The following is a 21,218-nucleotide window of genomic DNA, read 5'->3' as shown; positions in this document are numbered from 1 at the left end:
TATTTGACATGGTGGTGTTTGGTCATTGGTTGAGCTCAATGGTCTCAGAGGTCTTTTACAACCTGATTGATTCTGTGACTGCATGAGTACAGTGGAATGATCCCTGCCCTAGTCCAGCTGCCACACTATTGCTGTCACAGGCCAGGATGCCATTGGCTTTCTGGTTACTTTGCTGGCTCATGTTCAGCTGCTGTTGACCAGCACTCTCAGGTCCTTTTCCACTGAGGAGCTTTCCAGTCACTCTGCCCCAGCATGTGGCACTGCCTGGGGTTGTTGTGATCCGAGTACAGGACCTGGCACTTGGCTTTATTGAACCTAACACAACTGGCCTTGGCCCATTGATCCAGCCTGCCCAGATCCCTCTGCAGAACCTTCCTGCCCTCCAGCAGATCAACACTCCTACTCAACCTGGTGTCATCTGCAAAATGCCTGAGGGGGCACTTGATTCCCTCATCCAGATCATTGATAAATATATTAAACAGGAGCTGCCCCAATACTGAGCCCTGGGAAACACCACATGTGACCTACATGTAATCTATATATATAAATTCTCAGAAAACCCAGCAATGCTGCTGCTCTCTCTAAATATAATTTTAATCATTTAGTGATGCCACATTATATCACAGTACAAGCTGGCTTGTACTGGGCAATTAATTCGGCTGCCGAGCCAGCTCCATAAAACCAGCCTCTGGGTCGAAAGAAAGGAACCTCAACCAATTACCTTCCATCCTAAGCTGCAGGCATACCACTGGTCCAGAATCTGGGGGGCATAAAAGAGCAGACCAATGACCTGTCTAGACCCAGGAGTTCTGAACTCCCTATAAAAGAAACAATAAAACATGCTGTTTGACCCACTGGTGTTGTGTCGTGTCTCTGTCTCCAACTCCACGTAATCAATTTAGAAATTCTCCTCTGGGATTATCAGGCTTGTTGTACGGATGCTGTCAGATCCTCGAAAGCAGCAGAAGATAGCAATACAGAAAACCTACCTAGAGGTAAAACACAACCTCTCAATTTTCAAATCTATTCAATGTTATGTGGAGAACAGAGGGAGAAGGAATATATTTTCCTTTGTAGCACTTTTGAGAAGCAGACTTTGCTGCCTGCTTTTTCCAAGTGAAGTCAACACCTTTCCTAGCAAAACAGCTATCATAATGCAGATAAGATTAGTTAAGATATTGTATACTGACATGATATTATTAAGATAAATTAGTTGTATCTTGAGGACTGCATATCAGCAGTAAAAGCAGAGTAGTTGCAAATATGACTGTCACTATGACTGAATAAATAATCTTACCACTCCTTCAGTGCTGGGATTTAGGCAATGCTTTTTCCATACTGGTCTAAGTGCACAGTCAGGGGTCTCAATGTGTTTTTTCCTTCAGTGCACCAGAGGAAAAAGAGAAGTACTATTGTGCCTGTGCTTTTTGCTATAAATTACATACTTCAAAGACAGCTTCAGACTTGAAATTGCAAACTGGATATGAAGTGGAAAGGATACTGCACATAGGAAAGTGACTGAGACTGAAAGAAGAAATCCAAATATTTTAGAAAATTTTTACACATAACTACTTCTCACTATTTAATGCCTCCTTTCAAATTGCTTCACTTGGTCTAAACAGACTGAAATTTTCAAAGGCATGATATTGAACTTCCACTTGCTATAAGTCTTTGCTTAGATAAAAAAGACTTTTTATATTGGAAAGAAATAATTTTTCTGCTTTCCCAGTTATAAACTCAACAGATATTTTGGTGATTTCTTTCCAAATAAAATGATGCTTATAAATGCCATTTAATAGTGTGTTTATATCTGGTGTATTCAAAGACTGTCAATTTTACCATAATGGAAAATATGCAAAATCAAGAAGAATTAAAAAGAGTGAGAGAAAATGAAGTTGTATATTGAAAAATCAAGCTGTTCATAAACAACATTCAGTCCTCAGAAATGCCTTCAATACATTAAGGCAATGGTGATGATTGCATCAGATTTTTTTATTGTTTGTTTATTAAATGGAGAAGAGATTGAACTCATTTTAACAAGTAAATAGGTATCTGAAAGTTTGATTTTTTTTTAAGAGTAGCCCATACCTACCTCAGACATAATATGTTTCTAAAGGGAGCTAAAAGAATTAGATGCTCATTTGCTCCAATATGTCAGGAAGAATCAAACTTTTATTGGCTTCTCTAAAAATCTGAGCTTGAAGTTGGAAGATGTGCATGATTTCCTTCCTTTGAGTGATGCTTTGTTTATGGAAGTATTAGATTTTAGTATACTGAATTACAAATAGCAAGAAAGGACAGGACCTGGGAAGATTCAGTTTTAAAAATTAGGTATATCTCCATGAATGGTTTGCAAGGTGTTATAATCAGAAGTCATCCAAAAGGTCTCTAATATATTTTTATGTACGTTTTTTTGAACGTTAAAATTTTGTAAACAGTCAATACTGTGGCAAAACTTTCACATTTAAGTATGAAAATACAGCCCTATCAACACTAAACAGAAGGGATGTATATGCAAAGCATGTAATTGAAATTGCAAATAAAGCATATGAACACAATTAAAAAAAATTGCTTGGCTGTTGGCTCCCTGGTGGCATCATCTTAGTAGTAAACCCAGGAAAACCTGATAACTTAACCTCTGGTCCATGCTGTTTTGCACTTCTAATTACTGAATAGTTGTTTGCATCTGATTGAAGTAACTTATTTGAATTAAGCTTGAAAGGAAATAAAAAGCTCTGGCAGATTATCTTCACCTGATGCTGGATCAGAAAAATTCCAAAGGATCTTTTCTGTTTCTCACTTTCCTGGCCTCGCATTTCTGCTTTCTATGTGTCATCTGTTGTGACTGTGTACTTGAACTGGGAGCAAGCTGGAAGTCTGACCTTGCAAAAACCCCAAAAAATGTCGTGCTTATCCTCTCTTAAACTGAGAAGATTCTTTCCATTAACTCAGTCAGTTAATTTAACACACTCCTCAAGATCAAATGTGGTGGATGCAAAGCACTGGACAACACTGCTGCTGCCTGGGATAGTCCTCAGCTGGGGAACATCCTCTCACTTGCAGGTATCAGATCTAGTTTGAGCTTATGAGTTTTATTTTACCCTAATAAAACCCCTAGAGGATTGAAACTTGACACTAATAGTTCTAGCTGTAAGTCTTATCCCTTCCTGTACTCCTCACTAAGTGATGGTCGCCAGATTAAGTGAACTGCCTTAAACAAAGATATCATGTAGCCTGAGTGTTGTGGTTCAACAGGTTTCTCTTAAGAATAATATAAGTTTAAAGACTTTCTTTGGACAAAACCCTTCACTTGTATTGAATTGGTGACATACAGTCCTCAACCCAACACTAAACAACACAGAGAAGAAATCTAGCTGGAATTTCTTGGGTTCCCTTCCTTTGCCAGGGCTTCTGAATGCAGAACTTGCCAATGGGCAGATAATTGGGAACAGAGCAAAGGTCTGATACATTGCCTTTCCTTTAGTTTCATCACTAGATAAATGAAACAAATGAAATGATTAACACCTTCTTTTGAAACTTCTCAGAAAAGTAACTTTTAGTTCAGAGTAAGTACAGTAATACCACTTATGATTTAGTGCATTCTTTATACATAAAAATAGGACAAATCACTACAAAACTGAGTGCAAACCTATGCAGTTTCAACCAGAAAACTCTAATTTTCATGCTGATAATAAAAGCTGTATCATATTATTCCTAATCACAGCAGGCCAGAAGCCTCCGGCGTGCCCATTCTAATAGCAATATACAGAACAGCTAGGAATTATCACTAGATTAATTGTAAATGTAAGAAACTAGACTGCAGTGCTGTGGGCTGGGCAACAGTCTTTTAGCTAAGCCTGAGCATATGAGATATTCTTGTGCCTTTTTGTTTTCCAAAGAAGCAGGAAATGCTGGTGTAGTTTCACCTCCTGAGTTACCAGCAGTGTATTTGTATTTCTCGGAAGCATAGAAAGTTCAATGTAAGCTGAAACACAATAGCATTCTCTGCTTATGCTGCGAGGGAGTCATTACAGAACAATTTTGCTCAGTAACACTAAAAATATACAGTTGTAACATGTCTATCTCTCCTTCATGTCTTTTAAGCTTCAACTTCCCTCTATGAAGTCCTATTATACAGTCTTGGATCATGTTGCACTTCAAGGGTGCAGAGAGAGGTGTTCAAAATCCCCAGGTAAATATTAATGGAATAACCTGTTTCTACATTCCCTTTGAGCTGTCAGTGTTTAGTTTATGCAATTGAGAAAAAAAAGTCTATGCCTTTCTTAAAAGGAGAACTCTTGCTGCTTAAATATTCTTGGAGTTTTCATTATCCACAGAACAGCTAATACCTTTCTGAATACTATTCCAGCTCTTGGTTTAATGTTACCTAACTCACAAAGAAACAAACAAACAACTTTATAATTATAATCCAGTAGTTCAGATACTGCAGTTCTAACCCTCACTTTTGGACAAGAAGGACTCTGTGAAACTGAGAGCTGAGGAATAGCTTTTAAAGAAATGCAAAGCCTCTGCATTTCTGCATTTGTATTTATGCTTTTTTTTGCTCAAATTTTGTAGCTGGATGTGGTTCAAAATCTGTTATATTCTTCTCAAAACTGGTCTCCCTAATGCTGTTTTAGCTGATGATGGTCTCAAAAGAAACTTTTGCAGTAGATGTATGAGTATATAAGCATGAATATACCATGCAAAAAAAGTTTGACAAGGCAATATACAAAACAAGAACACTACTGGTCAATAATTATCAATGTAGCACTAATAGAAGAATAGGTAAGTCTTTTGAAAAAAAAAAAGGCCAGTATCCTACAGAAAACCTTGTACCTTTCTCCTACCTGCTTCTTTTCATGCTCTTCCATATGGATGTCTCTGTGACAGCCAGAGAAAGACACAGAGTATTACTTCACAACAGAAAGAATGCACAAGATCTCTATATATTAAAAAAGAAACTCATTAGATTTCATGCACAAGTTCGTATAAAACCATATTTATCTCCTTTACATTATTTTGCTGCTATTAAAACAGAAAGACAAAGAAATGTTTGTAAGGATGCCACAGCCCTCGTGGTAGGAATTACCCCTAGGATTCAGCCCTCCCATCCCTGAAAATGACTGTGTTGGCTAGGGCTGAGTGCTTTTCAGCCAGGTTTGCAGCTGGGTTGCAGGGCTGCTTTGGTGTAACTACTGAGCTAAGTGTCTCTAACTCTGAACCAGAGGTGAACCTGTAATTCAAAGGGGGAAAAAAATGAAGTCTACAGCACTTTTATGATCATTTCACAGTTCATGGTGAGAAATTATTCTTACTTTTCAACTTCCTACAGTGCTAAACTGAGAAAATGGGCTTTCAGTAGTTTTCTTTTAATTGGGAGCCCAGCAGTAAGGGACAGCTAGGCTGGGGTATATTATGAAATCACCTGCTGCAGCTTGCACTGTGGCAATAATTGAGGCTAGGTGTGACTGAGGTATAGTTCATCTAATGGCAATGATAGGTGCCACAGTCTGGTGTTCTTTCACAAGTGACAGAAGGATAAATTAGTACATATGACATCTAATTTTTTTTGTTCAGTGCAGTTGGGGTTTCAGTTCCTACTTAACTATTATAGGATTTGCCAATAACTTTGATTGATTTTTGCTGCCAACTTACTTTTTTGTAAGCTTTGTCCAACCTGGTTTCTAGTTTTCCATGAATTCCCACAAGAAATTCTCTGTTATATGAGCAGATTTTTGGACACTGTTGTTGACATGAATCTGAATTATGCAGCTACAGTTTCTAGTTTGAAAATGTATTCAAAACATTCCTTCGCCTACCTTGGCCCTTTTTTACTGGCATCTCCCCCAGTTATCCTATCAAAACATCACAGTTAAAATTGGAACTCTCATTCAGCAACATAAATATCTATAAATATTGAAATGGTTCCAAAACTTACATCCTTCTCAAAACTGAAGTTTTGAGACTCTGAGTAAGTCCGGAGTAACTGAAACATCTCCTGGAAGTGGCAGGTATGGTCAGGACTATGTGAGCCTTATTTCTTCGTGGAGAATCTAAAGGAGAATCTAAAATGGCACCAGACATCTGTGTTTAGGCATCTAAATTGCTTCCTTGGTGTCTCTGTTTTGAGATCCTAAGGAAGGCTTCCTGAGGACTTGAGTGTGTGGTATTGCCATTGACTCCAGTAGGACTCGTGATGTCTGTTTTTCTCTAAGCCATGAAGACTACAACCACTGGAAAACTTGTATCTTGGAAAACTGTATCTGGAAAACTTGTAGCTGTCTTGTATATAGGGTTCAATCTCACAGTCCTTGGAGCCTGCCCTCAGCTGCTATCCTGCCCATACTGCTTTGGTTTAGAAAGCAAAAAAACGCTCAGTCTGGATCTGGGCTAAATTGCCATAGACTTAATAACTCTGTGTGCCCTGGTCACACAGCTCATGCCCACCTGTATGCACACAGGAGCTCTCCCCACCTTATACTTGGTATGATTATTTCATGTATGTATTTAGATGTGCTTGTTTGGAACCTAGGTTTCCATCCAGTGGCATTTTGGCAACAGGATAGCCTGTCACTCTGCCTTTCAACAGCTCTACTGTCCTTCCTAATGCACTTCTGTATTGTGTTCCTTGGGCAAAACACTGGTTCCTTGGCAATTGTTACCACAGGCCCCATTGACTCCATGCTTCTCAGAAGGCTGATCAATGACTTTATTATACTATACTTATTAAGAAGCCCATTGTCCTTGCGACAGCCATGATACAGGTGGACCCAACTGGTCCTTGAATCTAAACACCATTACCACTGGCCAATTAAGAAGCCACCCTGTGGTAAACAAATCCACATTCCACATGTTCATAACAACAGGTGCATCAAGTGAAGATAAGAATTTTTTCTCATTCTTTTCTCTGATCTTCTCACAGCCTTCCCTAGGATGATGCCTGGGAAAGTTGTGCATTGCTCTCTGTGGCCAGAGAGCTGCTGCCACAGGCAATGTCTTGCTGGTCTCTCCCTCTGGGTCTTCCCTTTGTTCATCAATCTCCAGTGCTCTTCAGTCACTACCATTTGCTGTTTCCTTCCCTGAAGCAATGTATGGCCTGTCTTCATGGGATTCATCTGACAGTGGATCTCAGGAGTATTTTTCTTCTGTGGGAACAGCTGGGATCAGCACTTAACCAATTCCACCCTTCTTGTAGCTCTACCCAGCAGCTCATTACGTAGCACAGACAGTTCAGAGATGGAATAGACAGGACCAGCTCCCCTTACCACCTCAGAGACCTTGAGTCTACAACTACAAACTCTCTGATACAGGGCTGCAGAATTTTCTGAGATAGCCCTTTCTTATTCTTTCCAGCTGAAACTGTTCCTCTTTGTGTGAACTAAGTGCTCAGTGGCTATGAATGAACGTTCATCCTGAATAGGATGAGAGGAAGCAAGCTGAGCATGACTTCAGCAACTGCAGGCCTCTACTTGGATAAAAGGTTCCTGCTTCAATAAGTGATCATGATGAGAATATTTTAAATATAGACAAGAGAGTCTTGTGATGGAGAATATAGATAACATGGGTGTTACATGCTGATTCTGGCACTCTCCTTATGCATCTTCAGCATTTTATTAATGTAGACTTTATGTACATCATTTTATGATAACATGGAATCACAGCATCACAGAATTTCTGTGGTAGGAAGGAACCTCTGGAGATCATCCTGTCCAGCTGTGTTGTGTGCAGCTGAGGCACATCTCCATCAGTAGATGCAGAGAAAGTCTTTGCCCTACTTGGATTTGTGGATAGGCTGAAAAACCTGAGCTGGTAGCACATGTGCTCGTGTAAGCCAACAATAAGTTCGGTAGGAGTGTTGATCTGCTGGAGGCAGGAAGGCCCTACAGAGAGATTTTTACAGACTGGATCAATGTTCTGAGGACAATTGCATAAGGTCCAATAAGGCAAAATGCCACAACAACTCCCTGCACTGTTACAGGAAGGGGGAAGAGTAGCTGGAAAGCTGCTCAGCAGAAAGGGAGCTGGGAGTGCTGGTCAACAGCAGCTGAACATGAGCCAGCATGTACCCAGCTGGCCAAGAAGGCCAATGGCATCCTGGCCTGTGTCAAAAATAGTGGCAGCAGGACTAGGGAAGTGATTGTCCTGCTACACTTGACACTGGTGAGACCACATCTCAAGTGCTATGTCCAGTTCTGGGCCCCTCACTTCCGAAAGGACATTGAAGTGCTGGAGCATGGCCAGAGGAGGGCAACAGAGTTGGTGAAGGGTCCTATAAGGAGCAACTGAGGTGACTGGGGTTGTTTAGTCTGAAGAAGAGGAGACTCAGGGTGGCGCCTCATCACTCTCTACAACCACCTGAAAGGAGATTGCCATGAGGTAGGGGTCAGTCTGTTCTGCTGTATCAAAAGAGGAAACGGCCTTAAAGTGCACCAGGGAGGTTCAGATTAGATATTAGGGAAAAAAAAAAAAATCACTGGAAGAATGGTCAGGTGTTGCAATTAGCTGCCCAGGGAGGTGGTGGGGCCTCATCTCTGAAAGTGTTCAAGAGGCACTTGGATGTGGCATTTGGGGATGCAGGGGTGATTATGATGGTGTTGTGTTGACATTAGACAGATGATCTTCCCAACCTTGTTGTTTCTGTGATTCTATAGGCTTCAGTTTTAGATTCATTGGCTCAGATCTTTACTAGCTATGTGTCTCCCTCATACTCTCTGTTATTCTGTGTAATTGTGCTTAATCTTTCAGCCAGGGGATTTTGAGATTTTTATGTATTAAAGCATACAGTGTTGCCTAAATTAAAAGAGAGCATGTACTAAAATTAATAACTCAGTAATTTTTATATTTTTTAAACCAAAAATATCTGTAAAAATATGGAAGTAGAAATATTTTTCTTGAGAGGCAACATGCTACAATAGCATGATCCTTGCTCAATTGTAGTGATTCATGGTAAATAAAATCTATACTTTTCAATCGCAAATGTGAGCATAACTTTCTCAGCATCCCTGCAAACCAATCCTCAATGGGGTGCATTTTTAATTTTATGAATTTCTGTATTTGCTGCTGAATGCTTTTCTAAATTTTCACCTGCATTGCTATGGAGACCACTAAAATCTGATTATCATTGCCGAAGGCACCATTTTAGCTTGAAGAGATTGAATAATTTTGCTTTTGCACAATATTTGCTCCAAAACCTGGTTAACATGGTCAACTTAGAACCACCCTACTGGGAAATTTGCTGGAAAGGAAAATGTGATTTAAGATTTAAACTCCATTACCATGCTGATTATTCACAGCAGTGCAAATTTATACCCAGCTTGATGTGAAATATTTAGTTTAAGAATTTTGCCCATAATGAAACACAAAGATATGATGAACTGTAACATCAGTGTCTTTCAATTTGTAATGATTTTACTAGGCCAGGGTTCTATGTAGTTCTCTGAGCTTCTTGCTGTTACCAATAGAGAATAGGAGAAGTCTGTGAGAGCTAAATGACCTCTCCATGTCCTGTATCCCTTCTCTGTAGCTAAGAAATTATTCAAACTTCTTCTTCTGTGACTATTTGAGGTTTGCTGATGAGAAGCAGTCTCTAAAACCATATTTAAAGAGGAGCTCATAAACTCTCTGAGAGTTTTAGTCCTCCAAGCTCAGTCTTTTTCAACTTCAGCCCTCAAGGCATTAGCCTTGAACATGGAGATGGGATGTGCTCCATTTGCAGGTCCATGGGTTGTGTGTGTGTAGGTGTGCACATAGACATTCTGTCAGGCTCTTCATTCCTGGGAGAAGACCGCTTAACTGCTTCTGTCCTCTCTGAAAAAACTCAGTTTAACATATGAGACCACATAAGGGGGGGTTAAGGTGTTGGGAAGAGTTTGAACTTGTCCCCTGTAGAGACATCTTTGAAAAGTGCTGTCTGAGGAAGCTGCTGGAAATCTGACATCTGCTTGGATTATTCACTGCCTTGATTAACCAGGAGCAGCAGATGTGTTCTCTGTGTAGCTCTGCACTCTGGAATTTCACAGAGCTTCTCTTGAACCTCAAGTTCAAGAGAACCTCAAGTTCTGATAGAAAATTCAGCAATGTCATTTGTCTACATGGATGGCCATATGCAATTCCCTGGGCATTGATTTCCGTTATTTTTCTTGTTGCTGTTATTAATTGTCTGCTTCCATCATGTTATCTTGTGAAATGACTTGAATCATCCAAATCCAGTGTGGAACAAATTGACCAAAATGAGACCCATAAAAGCTGGTAGCACTCCTGGATTACTGTTTCCCCACCTTGTTAGCTTAACAAAAAAATAACTCAGAACTTACAATTCACTTACAAATGATCCTCATGTAATTGCAGAAGAATCCAAATTTCAAAGGTCACTCATCCTTGAAATCAATGCAATTGATTTTTTTATAGCTTGCTGTCAAAAATATATTTACATTTCTGAGACAGGACCTAAAGTTTCTCTCTGAAGCAATATTAAATAATAGTGCTCAATGACTAGATTTACAAAACACAATTTCAGACACTGGTACATTGATTACAGGTAATGCAGCATGTCATCACAAACACGGTAAAACTCCTGACATGTATCACTGAAAGTTGTCTTGTATAGAACTAAGAAATGTTTCTATGCTGATTTGCTCGATATCACATATTACATAAAAATGTGTCCTCTTTTTAATGCAGATTACTAATGGAGACCAGAATATAAAATAGTCTGTTAAAAAAAAAAAAAAAAAGGAAAGGAAAGGACAAAAAAAATCTAGATATTAGGAAGGAGTTCTTTAATGTGAGGGTGGTGAGACAGTGGGACAGATTTCATAGAGAAATTGTGGATGTCTCATCCCTGGAAGTGTTCAAGGTCAGCTTGGATGGTCTCATGAAAAGTCTGCCCAGGGCTTGGAACTAGGTGATCATTAAGGTCCCTTCCAACCAAAACCATTCTATGGTTCTATGATCTATAGCTTTTCTATCAATGGAATGATAAAAAAACTATAGAATGGTAAAAATAGGATGATAGAATGAAAAAAACAGGAATGATATTGTAAGTGGATTTACAATTTAATTAATTTACAATTAATGTGACCACTAAAGTAAACGGATATTTATGAAATCCGTCCCTTGCCTTGTGGATTAAACACCAAGGCCAAAATTCTGAAGAAGGGGTAAATGATTAATGTGACTGATTATTTATTGCTAAGTGTTGAATTGTCACTAAGTTTGACCTAAATCACATGCAAATTTTGAAGCTTACCCCTTGAAAGAATCATCAAAATCATGGCATGCTGGCAAATATGTGAAAATAAATAAGTATATAGGGGAGGTTTATTCAAATGTAAAATGAGTATGAGTGCAAAACATCCCCTTTCAATAATTTCCTCAGTCATTCTGACTGAGGTCAGAATGCTCATTCAGATCTCAGCACCAGATTCAAGCTACAGCTCTGCCATGCTCTAAATCCTCTGCTCCTCCATCATGTTCCACTGTGGTCCTGCTACAGCAGCATATTATCAGCAGCAATATAATTTCTTCTTTCTTTAAATAATTTGTTAAATGCTGCTGTAACTACTCATAGAATGAACACTGACCACAGTTTCTGCTTAAGAATCCACTTGGAGTAGACCTTGAAGAGACTCATTTAATGACTGTCAACAGGGATGAGTTTGATTCTTATTTTACACAACTTTAGTTGTCTCTAGTTCTGATTATCTAAAGCACAAAGCAATGGAAGAATATTTTTCCACATATGCATAGCTACATACCAGAGATATATTAACATATAGTAATACACCAGTAGAGTGGTTATGCAAAGTTTTTCTCCATTACCTTAGGCTGCTAAGTCATGTAGCCAGGACAGTATCATAAAGACTTAAATGTAACCTTTAGAAACAGTTTTGTTTGGTTTGTGGGATTTATATGGGATGGATGCTCTGCAAACTAGTTTTCTGTTAAAATAGTATGATACTTGTGGATTAATTTTGTTTGCACAAATGTGGAACAGCAATCTTTCTTTGAGGAGTTAATGAGGAAAAAAGTACTTATTATAGCTGCCACAAAACTTCAAGCAATTTTTGTTTCAAATGAGTTATTATTCAACCACCCCAAACCCAGCAACTCTGTATTCCCTGTAGCACTCTGTGTTTATTCTAAGCAGTCTCTCAGAGGATTTTCTTACCAGTTTTTCAGAGCTGATTCTTGTAAGGGCATGAACTGTAAACACAGGGCTGTAACTGCTGTAGACAAGTGCCTTTATTTTCTCTTTCTCTTTCATTCTTGTGGCCAGAACATTTCATTGCTGAGAAATGCTGAGAGCTACTGTACTCACTTGTCAAGTTGTGCTGGTTTTACCTTATATTTCAAAATAGTCTTGCTTCCCAACAATACCAATATAATTTAAAATCATTCTCATAGACTTTGTGGACCAATATTCTTTAGCTTGCCTGCATAGCAACACCTTGTGAATGGAATAGGGAACTATGAAAGAAAAATGGATTTGGATACTGAGCAGAAAATGATAACTATTTTTGGCATGGTTTTCATAAATTATGTTCATAATGCTTTAGTTACACATGAAACAGATGCTTCCAAGATTAAGAAAATGCATTTCTTAAATTCAATGAAATATCCCCACTGTGCCTCCCTCTTTCTCAGTTGACTGAAGAATTCCCTCTTTTCAGGAAGCTGGTCACATTTCTTGTCAGTCATTTTTTAATACAGTACTGGTGCTTAAATTTCTCAAAGTATTAAAATGATAGCAGGTTTAACATTTTTATCCATTTTACTGAAGTATAGTACTTAATATTATGAATGCCTGCTTCTGTTTGGTCTGCTTTGAAAGTTTGTGAAGGATGGTTGTATTACAGAGATTTAAATGCCATTTTTCCATGAGAGAAATACATTTTTCCTGGAAAGTGTCTTAGAGTCACATTTTAAGAGAAGAAATTCCAAAATTGAATTAGTGCATAAATCAGAGAAAATATTTATTTACAGACATGTAAAAATTATGTTACAACATTTTAAAGAAAACTGTAATGAACCATCAATCTACTCTAATGGGCAAACTCTGAATGTTTCAAATCGAAATTGCAGTGGCACCAATTAAAAATAAGACTGCTAACAAGATCATAGTTATCTACATAGTTTAAGTACAGTGATTTTTCAGAACTAAAAATGGATCTACAGAGAAAATGAATAGGAACTGCAACAATGTGTAATACAAGAGTTTACAAAAGTAAAAATATTTTTTCTTGATCCAAACTTTAAAGCTTTTTAGTAAATATTTTCCATTCATGCAGCTGCCCATGTTTGAAACAAATATCTGAAATGCACAGAGCATATTGATCTGTGTAGAAAATGAATTGGTTTGATTCAGGACTGTCTGTAAAGGATTTTATGACTGTTGACTGTCCAAACTGATTGACACGATCTCTTATGTTTCCTATTCTTCTATATTGCAAGGGATGAGCAATGTTGAAAAATCCCACAATTGACAAAACTTATGTCAAACAAGTAACAGGTGATGGCAAACAACACTGAGCATACTGCATACATGGACAGCAGAGAACTATTAAGCTCTGTCAAAACTACCAGCATCCTCTGGAGTGATTTTAAGCAAACATGCCATTGAGAAACCTTACTAGTAATAGGCTGCATGGGGTAACAATCTTCTGGCTTGCAAATGAAATAGTACCTCATGGTGTTACCAGAGGTGACATTTGTGTTCAAAATATACTCAGGACTTAAACTGTGGTGTGAAACAGTGTCAACATTATGAATGTGCAATTATTTCTGTGAGTTCATACTGTAAGGGTAATGATTATAAAGAATGTGTAAAAATCTCAGAGTGCTTTCTGTGAGTGTTAGCTCATTTGGAATGGAGGTGGTGAAGAGACAATATACCTAGATGTTTCTCATATCTAGTTTATTAACACCGATATCAGAACTGATCTCCTTGGATGATTTTCTGCATCTTTTAAGTCAGCCAACAGTTTATGTGATTTAAATGGTACAAATGCTCCTCAACCTGCTGAGTTTGGAGGTTTTTTTTTTTTTTTTTTTAACTATCAGCCAAAGACAGAAATCCCAAAATGGCAATTCTTTTTGCATTTTTATAGTTAAAAATGTTCATAACCCATATTAAGAGATAGAAAGTGGAGTATTTCATTCTCTGATTTGATCTAACATTTCACTTACACTGGAGTTATATTTTTTTTGCTGCAATTTTCTAGGAGAGTCAGCCCTGATAAATTCTGAAGCTGCAGTTCTTTATGCTCAGGTGTAACTACTTATACTAGTCTTTCCTTATTTAAGGAGCTGGGTACTACTCAGCACTTATGTAAACCATGTAACTCCACACACAATAGACAAGCTAATAGACAAACATAACTGAGAGTGCAATGTCACATAGCTACCTAGTGAAAAAAGTTTTCACTCATTAATAGATAATTAAATTAAAATGTATGCTTTTCTTCCAAATTTTTGAAAAATATCAGTCCTTCTTTATTGATGGTCCCCATGCCAGAAACCTGACCAGAAACCTTGAGCTCCCACTCACTTAGACCCGCACTACTCGAGGTGAACCTGTCATATCAGAAACTGCTTTTTAAAACAGAAATTTAAAGTTAGATCTTTTAAAAAGTCTCTCTGGTACCTTTGGTTTTCTCTTGTTTTCAGCCTACAGAGAATGTTTGAAAGGGCAAGGCAAGAGTTCAACTTTGTAGTGCTGGATGATCTGAAATAGCAAGTAGCCTGGTCATGGAACTCAGTGATCAGGGCTCAACACTGCAGACTGGGTCTGTGCTCCATTTGACTGTGTTAGATACTTCCTTAATTATTGCCTCTGCCTCTTGGGAGGCTGGAGCTAATAAATAATTTATTTACCCTGCAATCACTTTAAAATCATGTCTTTTTCTATATGAGTACCACTTGCAAAAAGATACAGATAAATAAATACATATTCCTTGTTTCATGTAATGTGCAATGCTAAAGAGGTCTGTCTTTGAGATGGTGAACAAGTTGGTACTTTTCTAGGGGAAGAAGTCCTTGTGCCCATGCTTTTTTACCTTTAATGTCTCAGTAACACAAGAGAAATAATGCATCCATTCTATTTGAAATGAAATATGATTTATTAAGAAATTCTATACTGAGATTCCCCCTACAACATCTGTAGTAATTAATTATTCCAATTTCAGGCTTTCAGGAGGGCCTTAGGAGTTTGTGGGTGGAAAGATTACTGCCAGAAGCAGTACTGCCAAAAAGTATTAAGTAGGCTAACTAAGGCTGTCAGATATTGGCAGGCTATAAGTAATTTTCCTGGCTAGACAGGAGGCTGACTGACTTTCCATATGGTAGGAACAAACTGCCTTTCGAGATTTGCAAGAATAGCTGTAACAACTGTCTGATGAATGGCATCACAGAGAGGGCTTATCTGAAGAAGGGGATTTACAGGAGGATGCAATTTACAGTTTATCAAGGATTGCTCTCTTATTTTGACATTTTCACTTTTTAGAAGCTATTCTATTACCAAATGTAATTATTTCCAATGACAAATAAATTGAATAAAATAATGGGAAATACCATACAATGTATTTAATTGTGGCACTGATCAAAATGGTCTTGTTTGAACTAAGCGGTAAACAAAGAAGTGCAATATCACCTGACTCTAAATATGGTAAAACAGTAAAACGTGCTAATCATAAAAATAGCTTTTAGAAATATACATTTGTATACAGTGTTTTCCACACCTGTTAAATATGTCCTTCATATTATTATGATACAGTACATTGGCCTTTAAGACATCAAAATTAAAAAAATAATACCAATAATTAGCCAGAGAAAACCACATTTACAATCTAAACCATAAAAATCTGACAATTGTACAGCTTAGAACATATAAGAAATGGAGTTTCTAATATCTGAACAATAATGTCCATTTTAATAAGTAAATTGAGTTTCATACAAATTGAATCAAAGGTGTTGTCAGCCAGTAAGAAACTGCAGTTCACAATTTTCTGTGAGGAAGTCAGAGTTTCTCTTCTCAGCCTTCAGGGGGTTCACACATGACATTTCATCACTTGATCTGTAGAAACTGAGAAATGAAATGTTTGCTTTAGTATGAAAGCATAGAATTTCTTCCAGGAGAACCTCAAAAAGAAACCAAGAAAGCTGGGAAAAAGAGCCAAGAGGACTATGACTTGAGTTTTTCACAAATCAAACAAATATAAATGTCTATAAGGCTTTCCCACCTTAAACAATCGAAGGCTAAAAGAAGAATAGTGTTCCTGCAGCAGTGGACAATCAGGACTGTGCAACAGTCTTTAGTTGACTGTAAGGCCCAAAATAATAACAGCAAATCAAGCAAAAGCTATTGAAGTTGAAGTACACCTCCCCTTAATAATGCTAATGGAAAAACTGCTGAATAATTTCTATTTTAGCAACAGGAAATAGAATAATGTATATTGGCTGCTTTGCAATGAAATGCTTTATTTGCATAATAGCATTCAATCTAAATAAATTGCATGTAGAATTCTTTGCTTCAGCCCCATCACACTATTTTTATACCTTACTTCATTTCCATTGGCCGTGTGCTTTCAGCAATGCCTATAGTTACCAGGTTGATGGATTTTTCCTCAGTTGCTTCCCTTTTACTTTGCCTATTTTGCTAGTGTTTATGTGTACTTGCCATAGGATATAACAGTATATCCATTGATTTCTTTTGTTTCTTTATCAGCCACACTGTGGAAATGCAAAAATCCACTGTTAGCCAACACTTTTGAGGTTCCTTCTCCCAGCAGAGGCTAGAGGCAGTTTGATCTAAATATCTAAGTCCTGCTATGTGACCCATTAATGCTACCAGCTTTAAGTAGGCATTGAGTGATGCTGCAGGGAGGCATAAGGCATACCAGCTCCACCTACCCACAGGGAAACTGACAACACTTTCCTAATTGCACCTGTTTGGAAAAGTGTCAGAAAATGTTAGCAGAAGTACATGGTTTCTTTTCTTAAAGCGAAACTTTCAAGTTTTTTTTTTAAATTTTGACAGGAAAAATATCTTTCAGCCAATCTTTTCTGCACTTTTTTTTTTTTTTTTTTTTTTTTTTTTTTTTTTTTTTTTTTTCTGGGGGGAAATGGGATGGAGTCTATCTTGTTTTATAATTGAAAAAGGAAACAGCTGATGAAACCTGGTGCACTTCTGATCAAAGGCTGAAAAGCTTCCAGATGTTCTTTTCAGCCAATTTCCACCTCATTCAATGAAAAAAAAATAAAAAGACAAAAAAATTCTGTTAAAATTTTCATTTACTGAAAACCTGGTTTTCCAGAAACATCCAAGTCACTGCAGGACTGTGCTCCTGACCTTTGAAGAAGTCAGGCATCAGATTTCCCCTTCACTGCAAAGAGAGCACCAGGTCTGTGGTTGTTGTCTTCACAGGTAACCAGGATTAGGGAGAAAAGCTCATGTGAGAGATCCCAGAATTTTCTTCTTTAAGTTAAATCATCCAGAAACTATTATTCTCTACTTGCACAGAGAAAAATCTTCATCTCTTATGTTTTAGGTCTGATCCCTAGAGAGACTAGCTATAATGAAAAAGGCCTTTAAACTCATCCCATAAGTCTGAGAGAGGCTTAATGGTTTTTAACTAGCTAATCATCTTAGAAGGAGTAAAAAAAAAAAAATAAAAAAAAAATCCTACTGTACATCCCATTAGCTCCAAAGAGAGTTCCTCTTTTCTGGCCTTAAGAAGCAATAATTATGAAAGCAATAAGAGGCAAATTTTCAAGTTATTTATCAAAGCTTTTTTCCCTTGCCATAAACCTTTCAAGCCTTTACCTGTTGTGAAACATTAATGTTTCACATTGTGAAACATTAATGTTGCTAACCATCTGGACCCAAGTCATCAATGCAGCTTTGCTGTTGGTTGGAACCAGTGATAAAAATTTAGCAACCCCACTAGTCCAAAATATTCCTGTGTTCTTCCTTCAGTACATGGATTTCTTATTTCCCTCTCATTACAAATAATGGTAAAGTTTGAGAGGAAACATTAAAATCTGAAAGAGCAAAACATTTATTTTCCCTGTAATGACAGGAATCCAGGGCTATGATTAATATAAAGTAATTCAATGCTAATTTCATTCTATTTCTTTCTTCTGAATAGTGTGCAGTTTATCATCTGCCTTTATGGCAGTGCTGATGATATTAAAAACCCTCGTGATGACTAGTGGGTTTTTAAATTTTTTTTTCATTTCTTTCCCCTTATATATAAAAACATCTTCTGACACAACAAGGATGAACTGAATTACGTTAAAGCCAGCAATAAGGCTTTCATTTGATGTAGTTCTAACAGAAAACCACTTTAGAAAGTATGATTTGAACATAATGCATTTTAAGAATTGAATAACTCAACTAAGCATATAGACTTAGCATCCATAGACAATATCAAAGAAACTCTATACACTGTCCTAATTGCCATCATAATTTCTGAAAAAATAGATGGAGAGAGTTTATGGAATATTTATTGGTTCATTTTCCACCTGAAATTATTTCTGCTTTTTTTCACTATCTGGATGTCTTTTTGAGCATGACATATCGGAAACACTCTTCTTAGGCATAACAGTGTATTTCAGTCTTCCAAAAATGCTATTGCTACTGTTATTATAGTTCTAGTATAATCCTTCTGGCAATTTTTTCCAAATTCAAATTCTACTAGATTAAATTAATTTTAACCATACATTATTACCTTGTATATAATATTGGAAAGTCAACATTAAATAGTTTCCTTCTTACAGGGTTTATGGGAAGAGCTTTCTGGACTTTACTGTGCTTATCTTCCAGACCTAAATGTACAGGAATAAATCTTACTGTATGAGAGTGTAAATTCTGCCTATGTTTTTTGGAGGGAGTATTAGGAATGTGCTATGACTAAATGACACAAAATATGTACATGATTAACATCTTACCTTGTTTAAGCAAATGCATAAAGTCTCACAGAATATAGTTGTTACAGACTTCACCATATAGTTTATCCCACAATAATTATAAGTAATAAGAGCATCCAAAATACATGAAAGACATTCATCTGACAAAATGCATCTGTTTTTAAAAAATCCTTTGCTTTGAATGGCTTTTATGATAACATTAATCCTAGAAACTCTCAGAAAATGCTGCTAAAAAGAGGATAGATAGATGATGATTCACATATATGTTTGAACTTGAAACCCAAAGACTCAAATATCCTTTCTCTTACTCTCCTGTCTCTTTTTCCTTGCCAGACAAACCCATTCTCAGGACTGGAATTCTCATTTTAATAACTGTAATGGAGGCATCTGAAGCTACTGCTGACCACTGCTTGGTAAAATTGCACATCTATCTCTTGCAGGCTCCTCTTGAGTAGGAGACTTGATGCTTGACACCTTTCTAGGTTTCTGCTGGTGTCTGAATATGCTTTGACAGAAGCATGTGACTGCCATGCATCACTTTCTGCAAAACAACAGCAAGCCCCATTAAAATGCAGCAGGTACACTGTCCTTTCACTCCCAATGCTGGCCCTCATACTTGTGCTACCTCAAACTGCAATTGTAGAACAACTGCTTTCATTACATCCAATGATCACTCCTGTTATCTGTACAACTGAGAATTCTGAATCCAGGTCTACAGATGCTGCTCTTATGTCCTCGAGGATAGCATACTCTGTTTCATCTCTAATAATTTCTTTTGATTATAAAATACACTTTCTGGACCACCAAAGAGATGAAAAATGGAATCTGTCTGCAGAGCAGGCATTAAAAAAAAAGCAAAACAAACACAAAAAAATAATCAGAACTTAGTGGCCCATTATTAATCTAGATATTTACATAAAATGAGAAAAAATCATAATGCAGTACAGAAAGTAGTAATGCAAACTGCCATTCTGTTTATTTGCTATGTCTGACTCAAGACAATATCCTCCTTTTCTCTTAAACAGGCACTCACACTGAGTGCAAAACACTGTAATTTATATTTGTAAGGTACCATGGGGACATGCACTTTTGTTGGCTTTTACACAGCATGATGATGAAGACATCATCAGTGGAAAACCACAAGGAAGAAGCAGAGCTTACCAAGGAACACTGAATTTGTATTAGCTGTCAAATTGACTTCACAGCTGTGTTCATTTGAAGTACACCTTGCACTTTGTCCCTTGATTTAAAGCCTCAAATCTCGAATTCAGTAACACTCATAGAGGTAGTTTAGTTTAATGCCCCCATATGAAATGTAAATGCTCAGTTCAGTAGGTGTGAGCAGGGGAATGTGAATGTGTATCACACTTTTGCTGCTTTCAGTTGTAACCCTTGTAAAACATGAAAAACAAAATGATGGCAGCAATGCAATTTTTTTTTGTAATGAACTACTGATAGAATATTCACTGCATTTAACAAATAAAGGTATTGTACAGTTTGATAAATATTAATAAAGGATAAATAAAAGAACCACTTGCACCTTCTTTAAACCTTTCTTCAAATGATGAAACCTAGTCATTATGTTTTGGACTCTGCCAATCATACTTGAATTGCTAAAAACATTACAGAATCGTTTTTCTGTTCAGTGAACAGCTTAATTGCTATGAAGTGCTAGTATTTATGTGAGTACATGTGAGAATGATTGTTTTAGTCATCAGTGAAAACAAACTTCTATCTTCTCTGTATTAAAATGCTCTATTTCACTTGTTTGTCCAATAAAAATCAGCAGGAAGAATAAGATAGCCCTATCAGATACTGATTCTTTCCCTAGACCATCATATCTTTTCTTTCTCACAGTCCAGGCAGAATTGTGATAACTGCTTTTTGGTGTAGTGGTGGAGACAGAATCCAATACTTGGAGAGTGCTAGCGAGGGCACACTGCAGTTGAGATGGTGGTCAGGTATGAGACTGAAGGAATGACTTTGGGAATAGAGTCACCATGGTCATTTGATAGCTTTAGTGGGGCCATGAAGGAAAGAAGTGAATCTATCCACTTTATTTAGGCTGTGTGTTTTTCTCCTGCTAGACTGCTTTTGCAGCAAAATCTTCCTCTGCAAGGTCCTTTATAGTAGTAGAAAAAGACTTAGGGACTAGTAGTACAGTTTCTGGTGACAGTGGGAGAGATCTGAAGCTGGAGGCACTGGGCCTTCTGCAGAGTGTGGGGTGGGCCAGGATCTCCAAGCAGATGTGGAAGAAGTTGGATGGTGGGGAGGTGGTGCTTTAGCAG

The 21,218-nt window shown here is 37.4% G+C and overlaps 1 protein-coding gene across 6 annotated transcripts in view; it reads right to left on the bottom strand.

Annotated features, from left to right (window-relative positions):
• Nucleotides 1-12,706: 12,706 nt before the first annotated feature.
• The window catches only part of RALYL (RALY RNA binding protein like), a 377,933-nt gene continuing 369,421 nt past the window's right edge, over nucleotides 12,707-21,218 (bottom strand). For 3 of the 6 annotated variants that reach the window (XM_053955902.1, XM_053955880.1, XM_053955873.1), the window contains one exon: nucleotides 12,707-16,084. In XM_053955902.1, the coding sequence (XP_053811877.1) occupies nucleotides 16,067-16,084 (18 nt within the window). In that variant the 3' untranslated portion in view covers nucleotides 12,707-16,066. The remainder of the gene's footprint in view (nucleotides 16,085-21,218) is intronic. The other 3 variants (XM_053955909.1, XM_053955886.1, XM_053955893.1) reach the window with 1 other exon arrangement.

The sequence above is a fragment of the Vidua chalybeata genome, chromosome 1 (assembly GCF_026979565.1).
Source record: "Vidua chalybeata isolate OUT-0048 chromosome 1, bVidCha1 merged haplotype, whole genome shotgun sequence".
NCBI lineage: Eukaryota > Metazoa > Chordata > Aves > Passeriformes > Viduidae > Vidua > Vidua chalybeata.
Note: the sequence above shows the minus strand (reverse complement) of the source record. Positions and strands in the feature narration are given on the sequence as shown.